Here is a 13,449-nt window from a genome sequence, read left to right as displayed (position 1 = left end):
GAGCCGGGTCGGGTTCACCCAGAGGCTGGGTGGAAGGAGGCTCCAAAGGAACAAATGAGATTACAGTGAACTCTGCGAACGTGCTGGCCAAAACCGGCTCGGTTTGTTTTTCGTGATGTTGCTTCTATTTTAAAATCCAAGTTACGGAAACCATTTACAGTGGACTGTAACAAGAGTGTCGTTTCCTGTGGGCAAGACGTTTCTAGAGAGTTACTCTTGTTACGGTCCCGAGAAATTGTGTTCTTAAGTATGATAGACATTTCTGGAGGGTGAGTTTTTGAAGGAAAATTGGAAGCTAGCTATTTGTAGAATCTTGTGGGTTTTAAAAATGCACTTTCAGATAGGAGAAAACAGAAATATTTTAACTTGTAGTTAAGAGCTGTGTGGAAGCTGCTTGACAGTCTTTCAGGGGGTGATTCAGGTATTTATAAAATGGCCTAAAGTACAGTTGCTGCTGTCTTCTAATTTCTTCAGCTGCTTGTTGATTTCGCAGGCGAAGGAATAATGGCCAGACTTTTGCCTTTCTGATGGCCAGCAGTATATCTTCACTTCTGATTTTTCAACTTCTCTTCTGCTTAACAGGCAGAGGGTTGAAATTTGATTGATTGGGAGTGAAGGCTTTGTTTCCATTTCCCTGAATGTTCCTTATGCAACTACGAAGTGAAGAACTTGGTTTACCTTATAGTTATATATCTGAAAAAAGAATACTGGCCCTTTTGACTTCTAGCGTAAGTAATGTTTTCATGGCAAGGCTAAGAAGGATACTTATCTAACTAGCTCCACTCATCAAAAAAGTGCAAAGTATTTGCAAAGCCAAAATCGATGGTTACAGTTTTGCCTATGATTTTGCAGCAAGATGTGCCACAAATATTCACAGTCTAAATAACTGCTCTTTCTAAAAACTTTTCATTTACCGAATGTGTTTCATGGGAGGTGAAGGGGCTTGTTGGATGAGATTAGGGCTTCAGCTGGCCTTTATGCCCTTTTTAGACAAAGAGAATTCCTGACGCCACGTTTTAAAAACCTGATTTTTAGCACGTTATGTACAAGTTTTGTATATGCCGTGGTTTCTTTTGTAGAGAATGCTTCTGAAGGTTGTTACCAAGGAGTCTTTATGTAGTACAAGCATGCTAATCAGTGCTACCATCGTAACTTTTTAAAGGTGTCTCAAGTTAAGTGTGGTTTCATATTTTAAATAATACTTTTGATTGATAGGTATTAGCAAATGAGTCCAAGACTCTTTAAAGTTAAATTTGCCAGGCCATGTGTGATTCTCTTCCTCTTCCTGAAGTGAAGACTCAGTTACAGAAATAGTGGGGTTTTTTTTGCTCTGCTGCTTCATTTTTTCACTTTTTGTGTGTGTGTGTGAACACTGTAGCTCAGGATTTGAAATGGCTACTTTGATCATATTATAAAACCAAGTGAGGCAAAGGGCTATGACCTGAACATTAATTAATGTATTATAAAGGATGAGTAGTTTTCCAATGTAAAGCATACCAGTGCAGTAAATAAACGGTAATTAATTCTGGATGACAGCATTTTACAGCAATTCATGGAGGGGAAATAGAGCCTACATGAATGTAATGTACGGTTATGCAGTGCTACTCTCTGTCAGAGTTAAGGGGAGCGTTATTCTGCAGTGTGCTAACTATTCTGCTCCTTATAATTACCTGTTAAAACTGCACCTTTTAATATTTGAATGCAAATGGACATGCAGAAATGTGGGGAATAGCAGCGTGTTGATGTAGGATTGGGAAGGTGCAGCCTGGTCACAGACAATGCTGTGTAATTGGCTGCAGGAAATGTTTTTCTCTTATGATAGTGTGTAATGGCTTAAACTGTAAGGAAGGGGAAAACATTAAGGCTCTAGGAATGAGAAGTTTGCATGCGGATTGTGTGGCATCTGCTGCAGGTAGCAGCTAATTGTCCTTCAGCTGTTACGCACCTGGAGAAACAAAACCCATGAGACTACGAAAACTGTAGGAGGTGGCGCGCTAGTCCATAGGGACACTCCTTTGGTCGCTTTTGGAATACAGCTTTGAAAAACATGGGTGTGCTACTCTCTGCATTTTCCATTGCCATTAAACTCTTATGTTCTCAGCTCCGTGGCCTTTTGCAAAAGGTCCAAGCTCTTCCAACATGATTGGTTTTAATTCAGAGGAAGCCGTTCTTTTGCCGTAATTTACCATGAAATTGGGAATTCCTCCTTGTTTTTGTTACATTCACGAGAACTTTACCTAAATTGGTAGTTCAGCTTTGGGATTACGTCCTATCAATGTCAACTGTGGTTTACAAGTAAGCTCTGGTGTTTATATCAGTAATATTTTTTAAAAGTAGACATCCTGAAAATAGCTGTAAATCTATTCCTCATTCAGGTGTAGATGTTGGTAGGAACTGGAAATTTACCATTCTTGCAAAGGCAATTGTTAAAACCAGATTTACTTTACAGGTAAACGTGACTGAACGGCGTGGGTGAACCTTTATGTGCTCACCTCTGAATTAAAATATCACTGTATGTAACTGATGGCCAGGGACCTTTCTTGATGTAAACAACTGAGGTGAAGGAATCCTGTAAGCAGGATTCCATGGTATAGCATGTATATGCGGCCCTTCTTTTACTTAAGAGGCAATTACTTTAAATTGATCTGTTTTTGAAATACAGTGTAAGCATAGTTTTGAAGTAATGCAGTTTGTGTATGCGGTGTGAGCATCTGAACAGGAATGTGGGCTGTTAGAGAACATGTAACATGTGCTGTATGTCTGATCTCTGTGTTGAGGAAGGTGAGAAAGGGTTAGGAAGGCTTATGAGCCTGACTGTATGGCTCTAGCTTTTACTCCCCAAATATGTTACGGACACTCTTGCTCACTTACAGAAAGTCATTCAGGCTACCTTTTTTGTGCTCAACATGAAGCAAGAATTTGGCTGAACAAAGGGAGAATCCCAGAACATCTTACAGAAAAATGAGAGAAACCAACTTGTCTGTTACAACAATGCAGTGATTAGCTCTTTGTTTTTTCCAAGCAAAATGCTCAAAAATTGTGACTGTTAGAAAAAAGTGTTCCCTGTGCTCTCCCTGTCCATGAGAAGCACTATATAGACCATACAGCTTTTGAAGGACCCCAATTTCCTCTCTAGTATTTAGTGAGCAGTCTGTTCTGGTGGGGGTTTTTTTGGTAGTGGGATTGACTGGAGTGCTGCTACTTAAGAGCTGTATTCTCTAAGCCTTCCATCAAGGATTTTAATTTTCCTCAGACAGGACAGAATGTTACTTCAATGGCAGTGCTATAATTAACTCGGAGGCAAACTTCCGTTGTTCCCTCTGCAGGTAACACGCAGGGATATGAGTCAGTAATAACCAATTAAACTTGTTTGTAGTGAAGTTCTCTTTTATTGACCTCAAAACACCAGCAGCAACAGTAAATGTAAAGCATCTTAACTCTTCTTTTGACTGCAGTATCTGTAAAAAAAGATAGTGTTAAGCTGGACTTGTAAATACTAGGTAAAATTGCTATCTCCACCCTTTCATCCCGCAGCCTGCCCTGCTCTTTGGGAATTACGGCCTCGGTGTTCTCATTGAGAAAACTGGGTACTGGCATTCATCTGAAAATATATATACCTTAGTCACTGATGGAAAGGGCATGGCAGGACGGGATTCTTGGCAGTGAAGCAGCAAGGTGTAGACAGCTTCCAAGCGCTCTTTGTCTGTTATAGAGTAACAGGTAGATATGAATACCAGCTGAAAAAGCTTTCCTTTCAGAGGTGTATTGGAGGTTGAAGATGCTTTGTAGTTGGGAAATTTACGTTACCTATGGTTATTTCTTTTTAAAACGTCTTTTTTAGACATCTGGTTAAGAATAAGACTTGGGTTTTGAAGCGTTCGAGCAACTTGCTACTGGCCAAGTCATGACACTCCCATTTCGAAAGGACTTGGACAAGTACAAAGATCTCGATGAGGATGAAATTCTTGGCAAACTTTCGGAAGAAGAACTGAAACAACTGGAAACTGTTTTGGATGATCTTGACCCTGAGGTAGGTATTAGCCAAGAGAAGTTTTTTGGTTTTTTCATTTGTTCAGAAACTAGTCTGAAATAAATTGAAATGCTTTTTTTTACTTGAACAATAATACTTTTGGACAGAGCTTCTTCCTAGTTGCTAATGATCTTATTTACAGATATATTTGTGTATATAATGTTTCAACTGCTTATTTCCTGTTTGCAATGTGAATGCATCTGCGGTAGAGGAAAATGGAAGAAGGGATTGTCAGGAGCTACTTTCTGGGATTTATTTATAAATAAAAATTGCTCTTAGTCATGTTCTTGAAAAGAAAGTTTATTTAGAAAGGCCTGTTTAACTTTCCTGTTTCCAGTGTTGGCTGGTAAACAGCCCTTTTGCATCCATTTTTATTTTGTTGTTTCTGCGTTGGAGTTTGATGTGAGAGGGAGGGTGGTAACCTCTTCTAAAGATTCCTGCTCCTGGATCTGGTAGTCTATGTATATTCCTGTCCTCGTGCTGACTTCACAAAGAGGAGGCAAGTAATTACTCAGCTCCTGAATGATTGTGGCAGCATGGGGTATTGAATAAGGAATATTTTAGCTTTCTGTTATAAAGAGCTGAGTTATGTCCCCTACTGATACTGCAGCTAATGTCAGAGTGCAAGACTTGTGTTTTCACCTCCTGATTCTCTGTTCTTGCTTTAACAGGACTAGGATTAAGTTTCATCTTGATGTTCAGGGATCACTTAAAAATATTACAAGCACCTATTTTGTTGCACTGCAAGCTATTCTTGATATTTTAATTGGCTTTGGCTTTATAGACATTTTAACAGAGGAAAACTGGCAAAAGTGATTGGTTGTCTTTTATGGTAGTCTGAATTTCTGTACCTTCCATTCTTTCCATACTAATATCCTCTTTTTTTTTTTTCTGATTTCTTTAGCTGAAATACGTTGATGATAGCAAAAAACAACCCCACCTTCAGTCGGGTCAAAAGTAGAAATGCTCTGTGTTAAAAGCCGGACAATAGTATAGGCAATTGTATTAAAGACATAGAAACGCACAGATGTAAGCGATGGAAGAAGCAATCTTCTTGCAGAATGTCTACAGTGTAACTAGCTGAGTTTTATTTACTACTACTCATTTAAACATTGTTCATTCTAGAAAAGGAATGCAAAGTAACTAGGCAAGTCTAGTGCTGGGAGCTATTGTACTTACAGAATTGCCTCAGTCTTATTCAGAGTGCAGTGTGCTCTGTTTATAATTATATTCTTGGTATCTAAAGAATAGATTACCTTGTGTCCTCCCCTGCCCCAAAAGAAAGGAAGTTGGCAAGGGATCAGAGATTGCCTAAAAAATGATGTATTGGGTTTGAACCTTGGGGAGAGGGAGAAGGAAGAGGGAAATGAAACTAAACAGGTATTCACACAGACTTTCTAAGTGGTGCTTGTTTGCTCCATTTTGTTTTGCAGAACGCACTTCTGCCTGCAGGCTTCCGACAGAAAGACCAGACTGCTAAAAAGGCTTCAGGTCCCTTCGACAGGGAACGACTCCTTGCATATTTGGAGAAGCAGGCTCTTGAGCACAAAGACAGGGAAGACTATGTGCCTTTTACAAGAGAAAAGAAAGGTAACACCACCCTTTCCGGTGTAGCTGATTATGAAATCTCTGAAGTGGATTAGCCAGAACTACTGTGAACCCAAGTTTATCGAAGCACTGGCAGCAATAATGCTTTTTAACCCACGGCGTTTCCAAATGAGTGCTACTGTGCAGAGGCGGGATGCTTCCTGTTCAAGCATTTGCTGGCGCTGGGGCTGGTGTGCTGTTTGCATGTAGCACAGGAAGGAAATAAGACTCAAAGATTTTATCAAAGGTTGCAAAGTTCTGATGGGGATGGAATCCTCAAAGTAAAAGCTACCCCGGATTTGTGTCAAAAAATAACAAATGCTGTTGTTGCGCCTGTGGCTTATGCCCTGTGGTGCTGAGTACAGACAGTAACATTTGTAATACTACGTTGAATTAAAAAAATAGCAGTAGAGTGATGTTGTGGTAGATACTCAGTAATGTTCAAAGATGTAGGCTGGCAAGGCCAGGCAAGCGGTGTATGAAATCATGTTGTCCCTCTAGTATCCTTCTGAGAGGTTTAATAAGATTGCATAATTATTTTTAAATAATTACATAGTTAACATTGCAAGAAGCTTTGAAATCTGGCAGTGGTTTGTGGTCTAAAAACCATGGAAAAGCTGACCTGATGAATGGACACATTATTAAAGCCTGGGGTTTTAAATCTTTGTTTTGGATCAAGTCTTCTCGTTGACTTGATGGGAAGCATTTTCCTTTTCAGGAGAAAATTAAAAAAGAATGTGCATCTTAAATCTATTCTTACAATTTTTATTTTTTTCCCACAAAACAGGAGTTCCCGAATTTGTTGTGTCTTACTAAGCTCTACTGGTAGGCACAGAAACTCCCAGTCCTGTGCTGAGCACGTACGCATAGGAGGAGGCTTTTGGGTGTTGCCACAGTGTTTGTGTACTGCTTGTGAATCCTAGCTTGTCTGAACCTTCCCCAGCAGCAGGGCAGATCTGCTGCAGTAAGACTTCAGTAAATTGCTTTATAAGTTGTGTTCTCACTGCCCAAGATGAACAGGCTCCTCTCTTGAGGGTTTGAACCCTTTTAATTCTGCCTAATTTTTGGTTGTGAATCATTGCTTATTTCAGACTTGAGTCTTCATTCATGTACTGAGTTTGTATATAAGACTGTGATTATGGTGTCTATTCAGTGAAAATTTTGTTGGGGGTATTTGCATTTTCTCTGTTACTTGACAATGTTGGTCTCTTATTTTTTTATTTTTTCACCTTGAAGTAATAGAGATTGTGACTTTATAATGTGCTGCACTGTGTATGATGTACTACTTCCTTAATACACCATGTCTTGCCTTATTTGTGTAGTTTAACGCCACTTTTGTTGAGAGATGACAACTGCGATGCTCCTTCGCTGACAGGAGAATTGGGAGTTTGCTATCTGAATCTAATCGAGTTAAGGATAATGCAATGCGTTGAATGTAGAAGGCAGCCAGAGGTACCTATAGCAGCAGTACCCTTATGGTGCCTCCGCTGCTGGCAAGTACCTGTTGATCCCGTGTTTGGCCATGTAGTGTGCTGCTGCTTCCTCCCCTCTGCTGCTGGTTGCCTGACATACTGGCTAGGATATGTTGGAGACAGCCTAATGGTTTAACGTGATGAAGTATATTTGGGCCTCGTACTTGGTTTGGGGAATCCCTTGCAGCCTGGCTAGGTTGTACACCCCTCCTTCAGGAGGTCAGGCTGGGCGTGGAGGATTTTCTTTAGTGAGTAGTGCTTTTTCTACTGAGTACTAGTGCTCCATTCAGCTAGGTGGATCTTTAAAGTCAGCTTATGTATATATGCACACGGCAAAACTATTTGTTTGGGTAGATAAAATCTGTGGAAAAACAGAAGGGTCCAGCTGCAACACAGATCTTGGTTAAGAAAGATCAAATGTCATTTCCTTGATGTAATAAAGTATTACTAAATAGCAGTCTGTCTGGATGTTGCAATGTGTCATACCAGTTTAGTTAGTAAAATTTCCTGCATCTCTTAATAAAAAAACCAAAAAGAGTTGCTATTTAATACCTTTTCTTACCATTTCTTTTAGTACCATAGAAGAATAGAAAATAATATGAAATATGAAATGTAGCTTACTTTCATCAAAACTAAAAACGTGGAAACAAATGTTCAGTATGGAAATTCATGCTCTGTTAAATGAGCGGGCGGAGGTGGGAAGGCTGAGCTCACGTTGTAGTGAGGGAAAAGAACCTCTCATGAAAATGTGATGGTTCAGCTTTGACTTGCTGCTGTGTTTGTAGCCATTTTGCACAAAAATGGCCAACCTAGGTAACTTAATCTTTTAAATCAAGAAATCATGATCTTTAGATGAAAACTTAGAAAGGAAGTGGAGTAAAACTTAACACTTGTGTAGGATGTTTTTTATCTAGAGGGAGCTTTTATCCTAATGTGCTTTAATATTAAAAAACCAAACAACTAAGCTGGCTTATAATTTTTTTCTTTGGCTAGATAAATACATTATAGAGAAATGCTGAATTGTGGAATAGGGGTGGGTAAAAATCTTGCCTGATTATCCTGTTAGTTCAGAAGAAAACTGACAGTCGTAACCATCAGATCTAGAGGTTTGGGGGGGAGAGAGACAGACTGGAGTTGCAGCTATTTTCTTGGTGTGTTTTTGTGGGTCAGGCTTTGCTAAAATATTTCTTTGTGTCTACCTGGTCTCATTGCTCTATTCATTTCATGGAGTAAAAAGGGGGAAATCTATCATTCTCCTCCTCTTTCCTTTTCCTAATTTAGTAGAACTTGTGTCCTGCATGGTGATTTGGCCTGCAGGTTTATCAAAGTAGCTTACCCTGGGTTAATTTTAAACATCTGGGCTTGCTACTGATTCTGATAGCCTTGTTTCCCTCCTACAGTGTAAAGGAAAATCCTCTCTTCTGGTTGTCCTAAGTAGCCCTTTTTGAGGTAACGTTACTAAAAGTGTTGCATCTCTTTCACTGATAGGTGATGTGATTTTGCCAAATCTTTGGAACCTTTTTTTGCTGTGTGCAATGAAATGTGGAAGATCTGAAATCATGTAAAGTGTCCTCATGGAGTGAGATGAACAGTGCTAAAGAAAGTAAAGCTTAACAATCCCTAAAATATATTCTATTGCATTTTTCCAGTGCCTGATTTTGTTTCTAAAAGCATCCTTAAAAACATACTTTGTTTTTAAACATGATTTAATGACTTAAGTCACATTCTGTTCCAATTAAGTGTTGAACCATACAGTGAACCATTGTTTAAGAGATTCGTGAGAGCGATGTGGTAATAATTTCAACAAAACTAGCTTTGTCTCAATCTGTGTACGTAAGTATGTCATACAGATTTTACAAGGCATACTGCAAGGAGAAGGTTCTCTCATCTAAGTGGTGAAGCAAGGCTTCAGCGCTGGGGTCTGTTGCCCTCAAATGTGTTACACGCATCTGCCCCAGTCTGACCAGTGCACCTCACTTCTCCTGGAACAGCAAAAGATGAGACTTACTGCACCTGATATAAAATCATATCTAACATCAGTAATGTACTTTGTGCTGTACAGTGCAAGGCATTAGCAAATTATTATGTAAACCAAGCCTTGCATTTCTAGCCTTTGCACTCTCCTAATTATGGCGTTTGTTCTGCGTAGATTTGCATTTCATGCAACTTCTGCTTTAATGTTGTGGGTTGGGTTTTTTTTTTTCATGCTCTGTCACCCAGAAAATATTGTTAGGCTGAAACTGTAGTCGCCTGGCGAGTCCTCTGGCTCTGCCCTGCTCAGTTGTTGCTCTAGATCACGGTTTGCTTCTGTTGCAGAAGGATTTGGGATGATGTGCTCTCTGTTTGCTTTTCAATCACTGGTCTTTAAAGGAAGTGTGTCACATGTTGTAAAATGAAGCTAATATCCTTTAGGAGCTTTGGAGAAACAACTTGTCGCGTTGACATTCTTCATACAAGACTACTAGAACAAAATAATGTAGTACTCTAGCCTTAATGTGAAACAGTTTTCTAACTCACTGCTATGTGCTCTGTAATCAGATAACAAATAACAGTACTGTTTCTACAGTATTGTTATTCTACAGTTTCTACATGGAGGAAGTCACTTGTAAGTTGAATAAAAAAAAAAAAAGTGTTAAATTGTGCTTACAAGTGAATTGATGAACCTAAGTCTGTCACATGGCAAGAGTTGGCAATTGATGAATTGTGTATTATATCAATTTCTGGATTGAAGAAGCTTTAAGGAACATAGGTGTTGGTCTCTTCTCCCTGGTAATGGGCGACAGGACAAGGGGAAATGGCCTCAAGTTGCGCCAGGGCAGGTTTAGGTTAGACATTAGGAAAATTTTTTTCAATGAAAGGGTTGTCAGGCACTGGAAGGGGCTGCCCAAGGAAGTGGTCGAGTCCCCATCCCTGGAGATAATTAAAAGACGGGTAGACAAGGTGCTTAGGGACATGATTTAGTGGTGGGATGGCCGGGTTAGGTTAATAGTTGGACTTGATGATCTTAAAGGTCTTTTCCAACCTAAACGATTCTATGATTCTATAAAATGTAAGGAACATATCAGATTTTGCTCGCTCTTCTTCATGAAGTTACTGATGAGACAAGCTTGTATTCGGTTGTCCTCAGGTGACAGTTGATTCCTTTTCTGCAGAGTATAGCAAAGTGGATGTTAGACTTCTGTCTGATCTGCAAGGCCTGGCTGCTTGCTGCCTACGAGCAGCAAGGGTAGGACTGCGGGATATGTGAGAATAGTTCCTGCAATATGCAGTGCATGGCCACTCTGAGCAGCCCTGACTTCTGCAAGACTTTCAGTCCCACTGTAGATACTGTGGGTCTGTGTGTGAAAGGTCCAGGGCCCTTCAACAGACATCATCCAGTGCTTTGCCTTTTGAGCAATGTGGTTGCGTGGAACTTGGAACTGAAACTTCATTCTGTAGCAAAGAAAGCCTGTGAATTAATCCTGGGATGTGCATCATTTAACACGTTAGCTAAAGGCATAAAGACCTGAATATCTAATTGTTACAGAAATGATGTGAACACCTCTGAAATTTGCCTCTTGTTGTACTGCTTAATCTTTGCGGTATCCTTGTTGGCTGAAAAGGAGGATGTCATGTCCCTTCATGTGATCAAATCCCTGCTATTTGGAAAAGTTCCACTTGAGGGCTGAGAAATCTATTCATCTCATGGGCTGTGCAGATGTGTAGGTTTTTTTTTTTTAAGCTTGTATTAGTAAGGGGGGAATGGAATTTCCAGACTGTCTTGGCAGCTGGCCTGGAGTTAGATCAGCGTCCCTAGAGATACAGGGATCTTGTCCTTTTTGAAGTTAAGTTCGTCACTAGAAGTGGGGAGTGGGGAAGGACCTGCTTTCGTGTGTGCATTGTAAACCTCTGAACTCTGGACTAGGATGAGATGAAGCCAATGAATGACAGATTATATACACAAGGGTGTGACCTATTCTATAACAAAAACTGCTCCTGACCCAGTTCATGTGACTGGAGTTGGCTGCAATGAACATTTCTGGAAGGGAGCGGCTCTTAACATTTTTGCTTTAATAAAAACTGAATATACTTTTTTTTTTTTTAGGTTATCTTAAGAGTCAGGCATGTATGGATAAATTTAGTTTTACTCTTAGGAAGCAAATGTCTAGAAACAGAAGTTCCTAACCTATGAATTTAAGAATTACTTAAAGTAACATCAGGAAAAATAGTTCTTTTTTTGTGGGTACTGTGTAATGAACCAGACAGGTTCATTAGGCTGATCTAGGTTGAAATACATTTTTACAAAGTTGCTTTTAACTGAGTTCAGTTTCCTGCTCCCACTTCTTGCCTGCTGCACTGAGGCTGCAAATAGGATGACATGAACGAAGGCTCAGGCACTAGAATAGCACTTTCCTTCTCTTCTCCTTCCTTCCTTGTAGTCTGAAATCCTCACTTTGTTACTAGTCTGTATTACTGAGGGAAAACAACGCACACATAGCAAATGAAAGGCTTTAGATCATGTGTATGCTGTTCAGTGTTTCATGGGCTAATGAAAACCTCATCAAACTTTCTCATATCTCTTCTGAAAATTACAGTTTAAGTTGAAAGCTGTTCTCAGGAGGTGATGCTGGTAAAATAAAATGGGGCTAGAAATGTACTGTGTCAATTATATCAAAATAATCTTAAACATTTACTGCCTAAGCCTTCAGTTTATTTCTTTTAATCCTGAATCTCCACAAACATAGTTTCTGGTGCACTGTCCATCAAAGCTGAGGTATGGGTGGTAACGCGTGTCAGCTGCTTTCAGCTACTGTTTGTACTCAGCACAGTTATGTAAGGAGATTTATTTTCTGCTTCTAAATATGGATAATGACCATTTATACAACTTTACAAAGATATAGCAACCCAGGAACAAAAATACTGTGTTGCTAGCAACCGATCTTGGTCATCAGACTGTGTTGTCAGAGAAAAACCTGATGCACTTCTTTGTAATCTGTGCTAGTGGTAATGCATTACGTTCCTGTAAAAAGAAAATGAACCACAAACTATTGTAGTGTAGGATGGGAATTTCGAGAGAGAGAAAGGGTGGATGGATTTTGTTATGCCCATGTCTGCTGTGGGACACCGGAGCCGACTTCAGGCTTTTGCCTCCTACAAGTGGTGAAACCAAAATCCTGCTTTGTTGGACTTTTCCAGAAATAAAACTGAAGCATCCCTATAAAACTTCTTGTCACTGGGAGGTATTTAAAAATACTGAACTTAGTCTCAGTCCCAACGTGTAACAAGATACACTTGTATGCAGCATGAGGAAGAAAAATCTTAGGCTTCTGGCTTCTGCCCAGCTGGTCTGATTCTAGTGCATGGTGAGTTGTCTTTGTGTAATTGGGGTGAGCCAGTATGACTTGTGTAAATGTTTTTTAGCTATGCATATGGAAGAGGGTGGGTTCCTGAATTAGCCCTGACTCTTCCTAGGAAGATTATTGGCACCGCTTCCTACCCCGGGAGGTAACTAAAGGAAGTCGGAACGCCTTTCCCACAGCCATGTCTGCTGGTAGCTCAGGTGACTTGGAGAGTTTGAATAACTGTTAAGATTAGATTCACAGTTTTCTACTTGTGAATTATTTCTATCAAGTGCATCAGTTGTGTTCTCTCATACAGCATTGGAGCTTTTATTTACCACGTTAATTCGTCCTGAACCTAAGCACCCTTACCTCTCCTGGGTTCTTAGATTTCTTTGTTCTGAAAGGCCAGTTCTAAATCATTAAAATCTGAACTGTTTTCAGAGTAACTGTTAGAATAGCTTTCTCATACTCTGTTTGCTTACCGTAACTTTTGAGCTGAAGACGTATGCTGAATTATGCTAACCACACTGACATCTTTTTATAATGCATGTCTTCTAAAATAACTTTTCCCATTACTCATCTGTAATGACTAAGAAGCTGTTGCAGAATGTGATATTACTACTGCTCTTTTTCCCATTGAATCTTCTGTGACCTTTCTAAGTATCATTTTAGAAAATAGTGTCATTGGCAGAGAAATCTATTGTTTTGTGCTGTTCATAAACCATGGTTTTGTCAAGCAGCTCAGGCATCCCCTTTTTTACTTCACCATTGAGTTAACATCTGAAATCAGAAACACCGCGTATGCTGTAAAACTGCAGTGAATACTCAGATCCATGATTTCAGATGATTCTTTGATATTCTGTTTCTCTGACACACTCAGATTACAGTTCTGCCTGGGTCACTTTCTCCCTGAGAGGGTATCAGTCATCGTTCTCCAGTGATACTAAATTTTCCTTACAGGCACTTTTTTAGGTTGTTTAAAGTGTATAATGGAGGCTTATGTTTTACTTTCTAATACTTAGGAGAAGGTTGGAGTCAT

The 13,449-nt window shown here is 39.7% G+C and overlaps 1 protein-coding gene across 3 annotated transcripts in view; it reads left to right on the top strand.

Annotated features, from left to right (window-relative positions):
- LOC104130902 (tropomodulin-3) overlaps positions 1 to 13,449 on the top strand; it is a 23,446-nt gene that overhangs the window by 1,783 nt on the left and 8,214 nt on the right. For 2 of the 3 annotated variants that reach the window (XM_035899463.1, XM_035899462.1), the window contains exons 2-3: positions 3,842 to 4,030; positions 5,464 to 5,620. In XM_035899463.1, the coding sequence (XP_035755356.1) occupies positions 3,905 to 4,030; positions 5,464 to 5,620 (283 nt within the window). In that variant the 5' untranslated portion in view covers positions 3,842 to 3,904. Of the gene's footprint in view, positions 1 to 1,495; positions 2,513 to 3,841; positions 4,031 to 5,463; positions 5,621 to 13,449 lie in introns of those variants that run through there. The other variant, XM_009644000.2, reaches the window with a different exon arrangement.

Source organism: Egretta garzetta, unplaced genomic scaffold, assembly GCF_000687185.1.
Source record: "Egretta garzetta isolate BGI_Z169 unplaced genomic scaffold, ASM68718v1 scaffold287, whole genome shotgun sequence".
In the NCBI taxonomy this organism is placed as follows: domain Eukaryota; kingdom Metazoa; phylum Chordata; class Aves; order Pelecaniformes; family Ardeidae; genus Egretta; species Egretta garzetta.
Note: the sequence above shows the minus strand (reverse complement) of the source record. Positions and strands in the feature narration are given on the sequence as shown.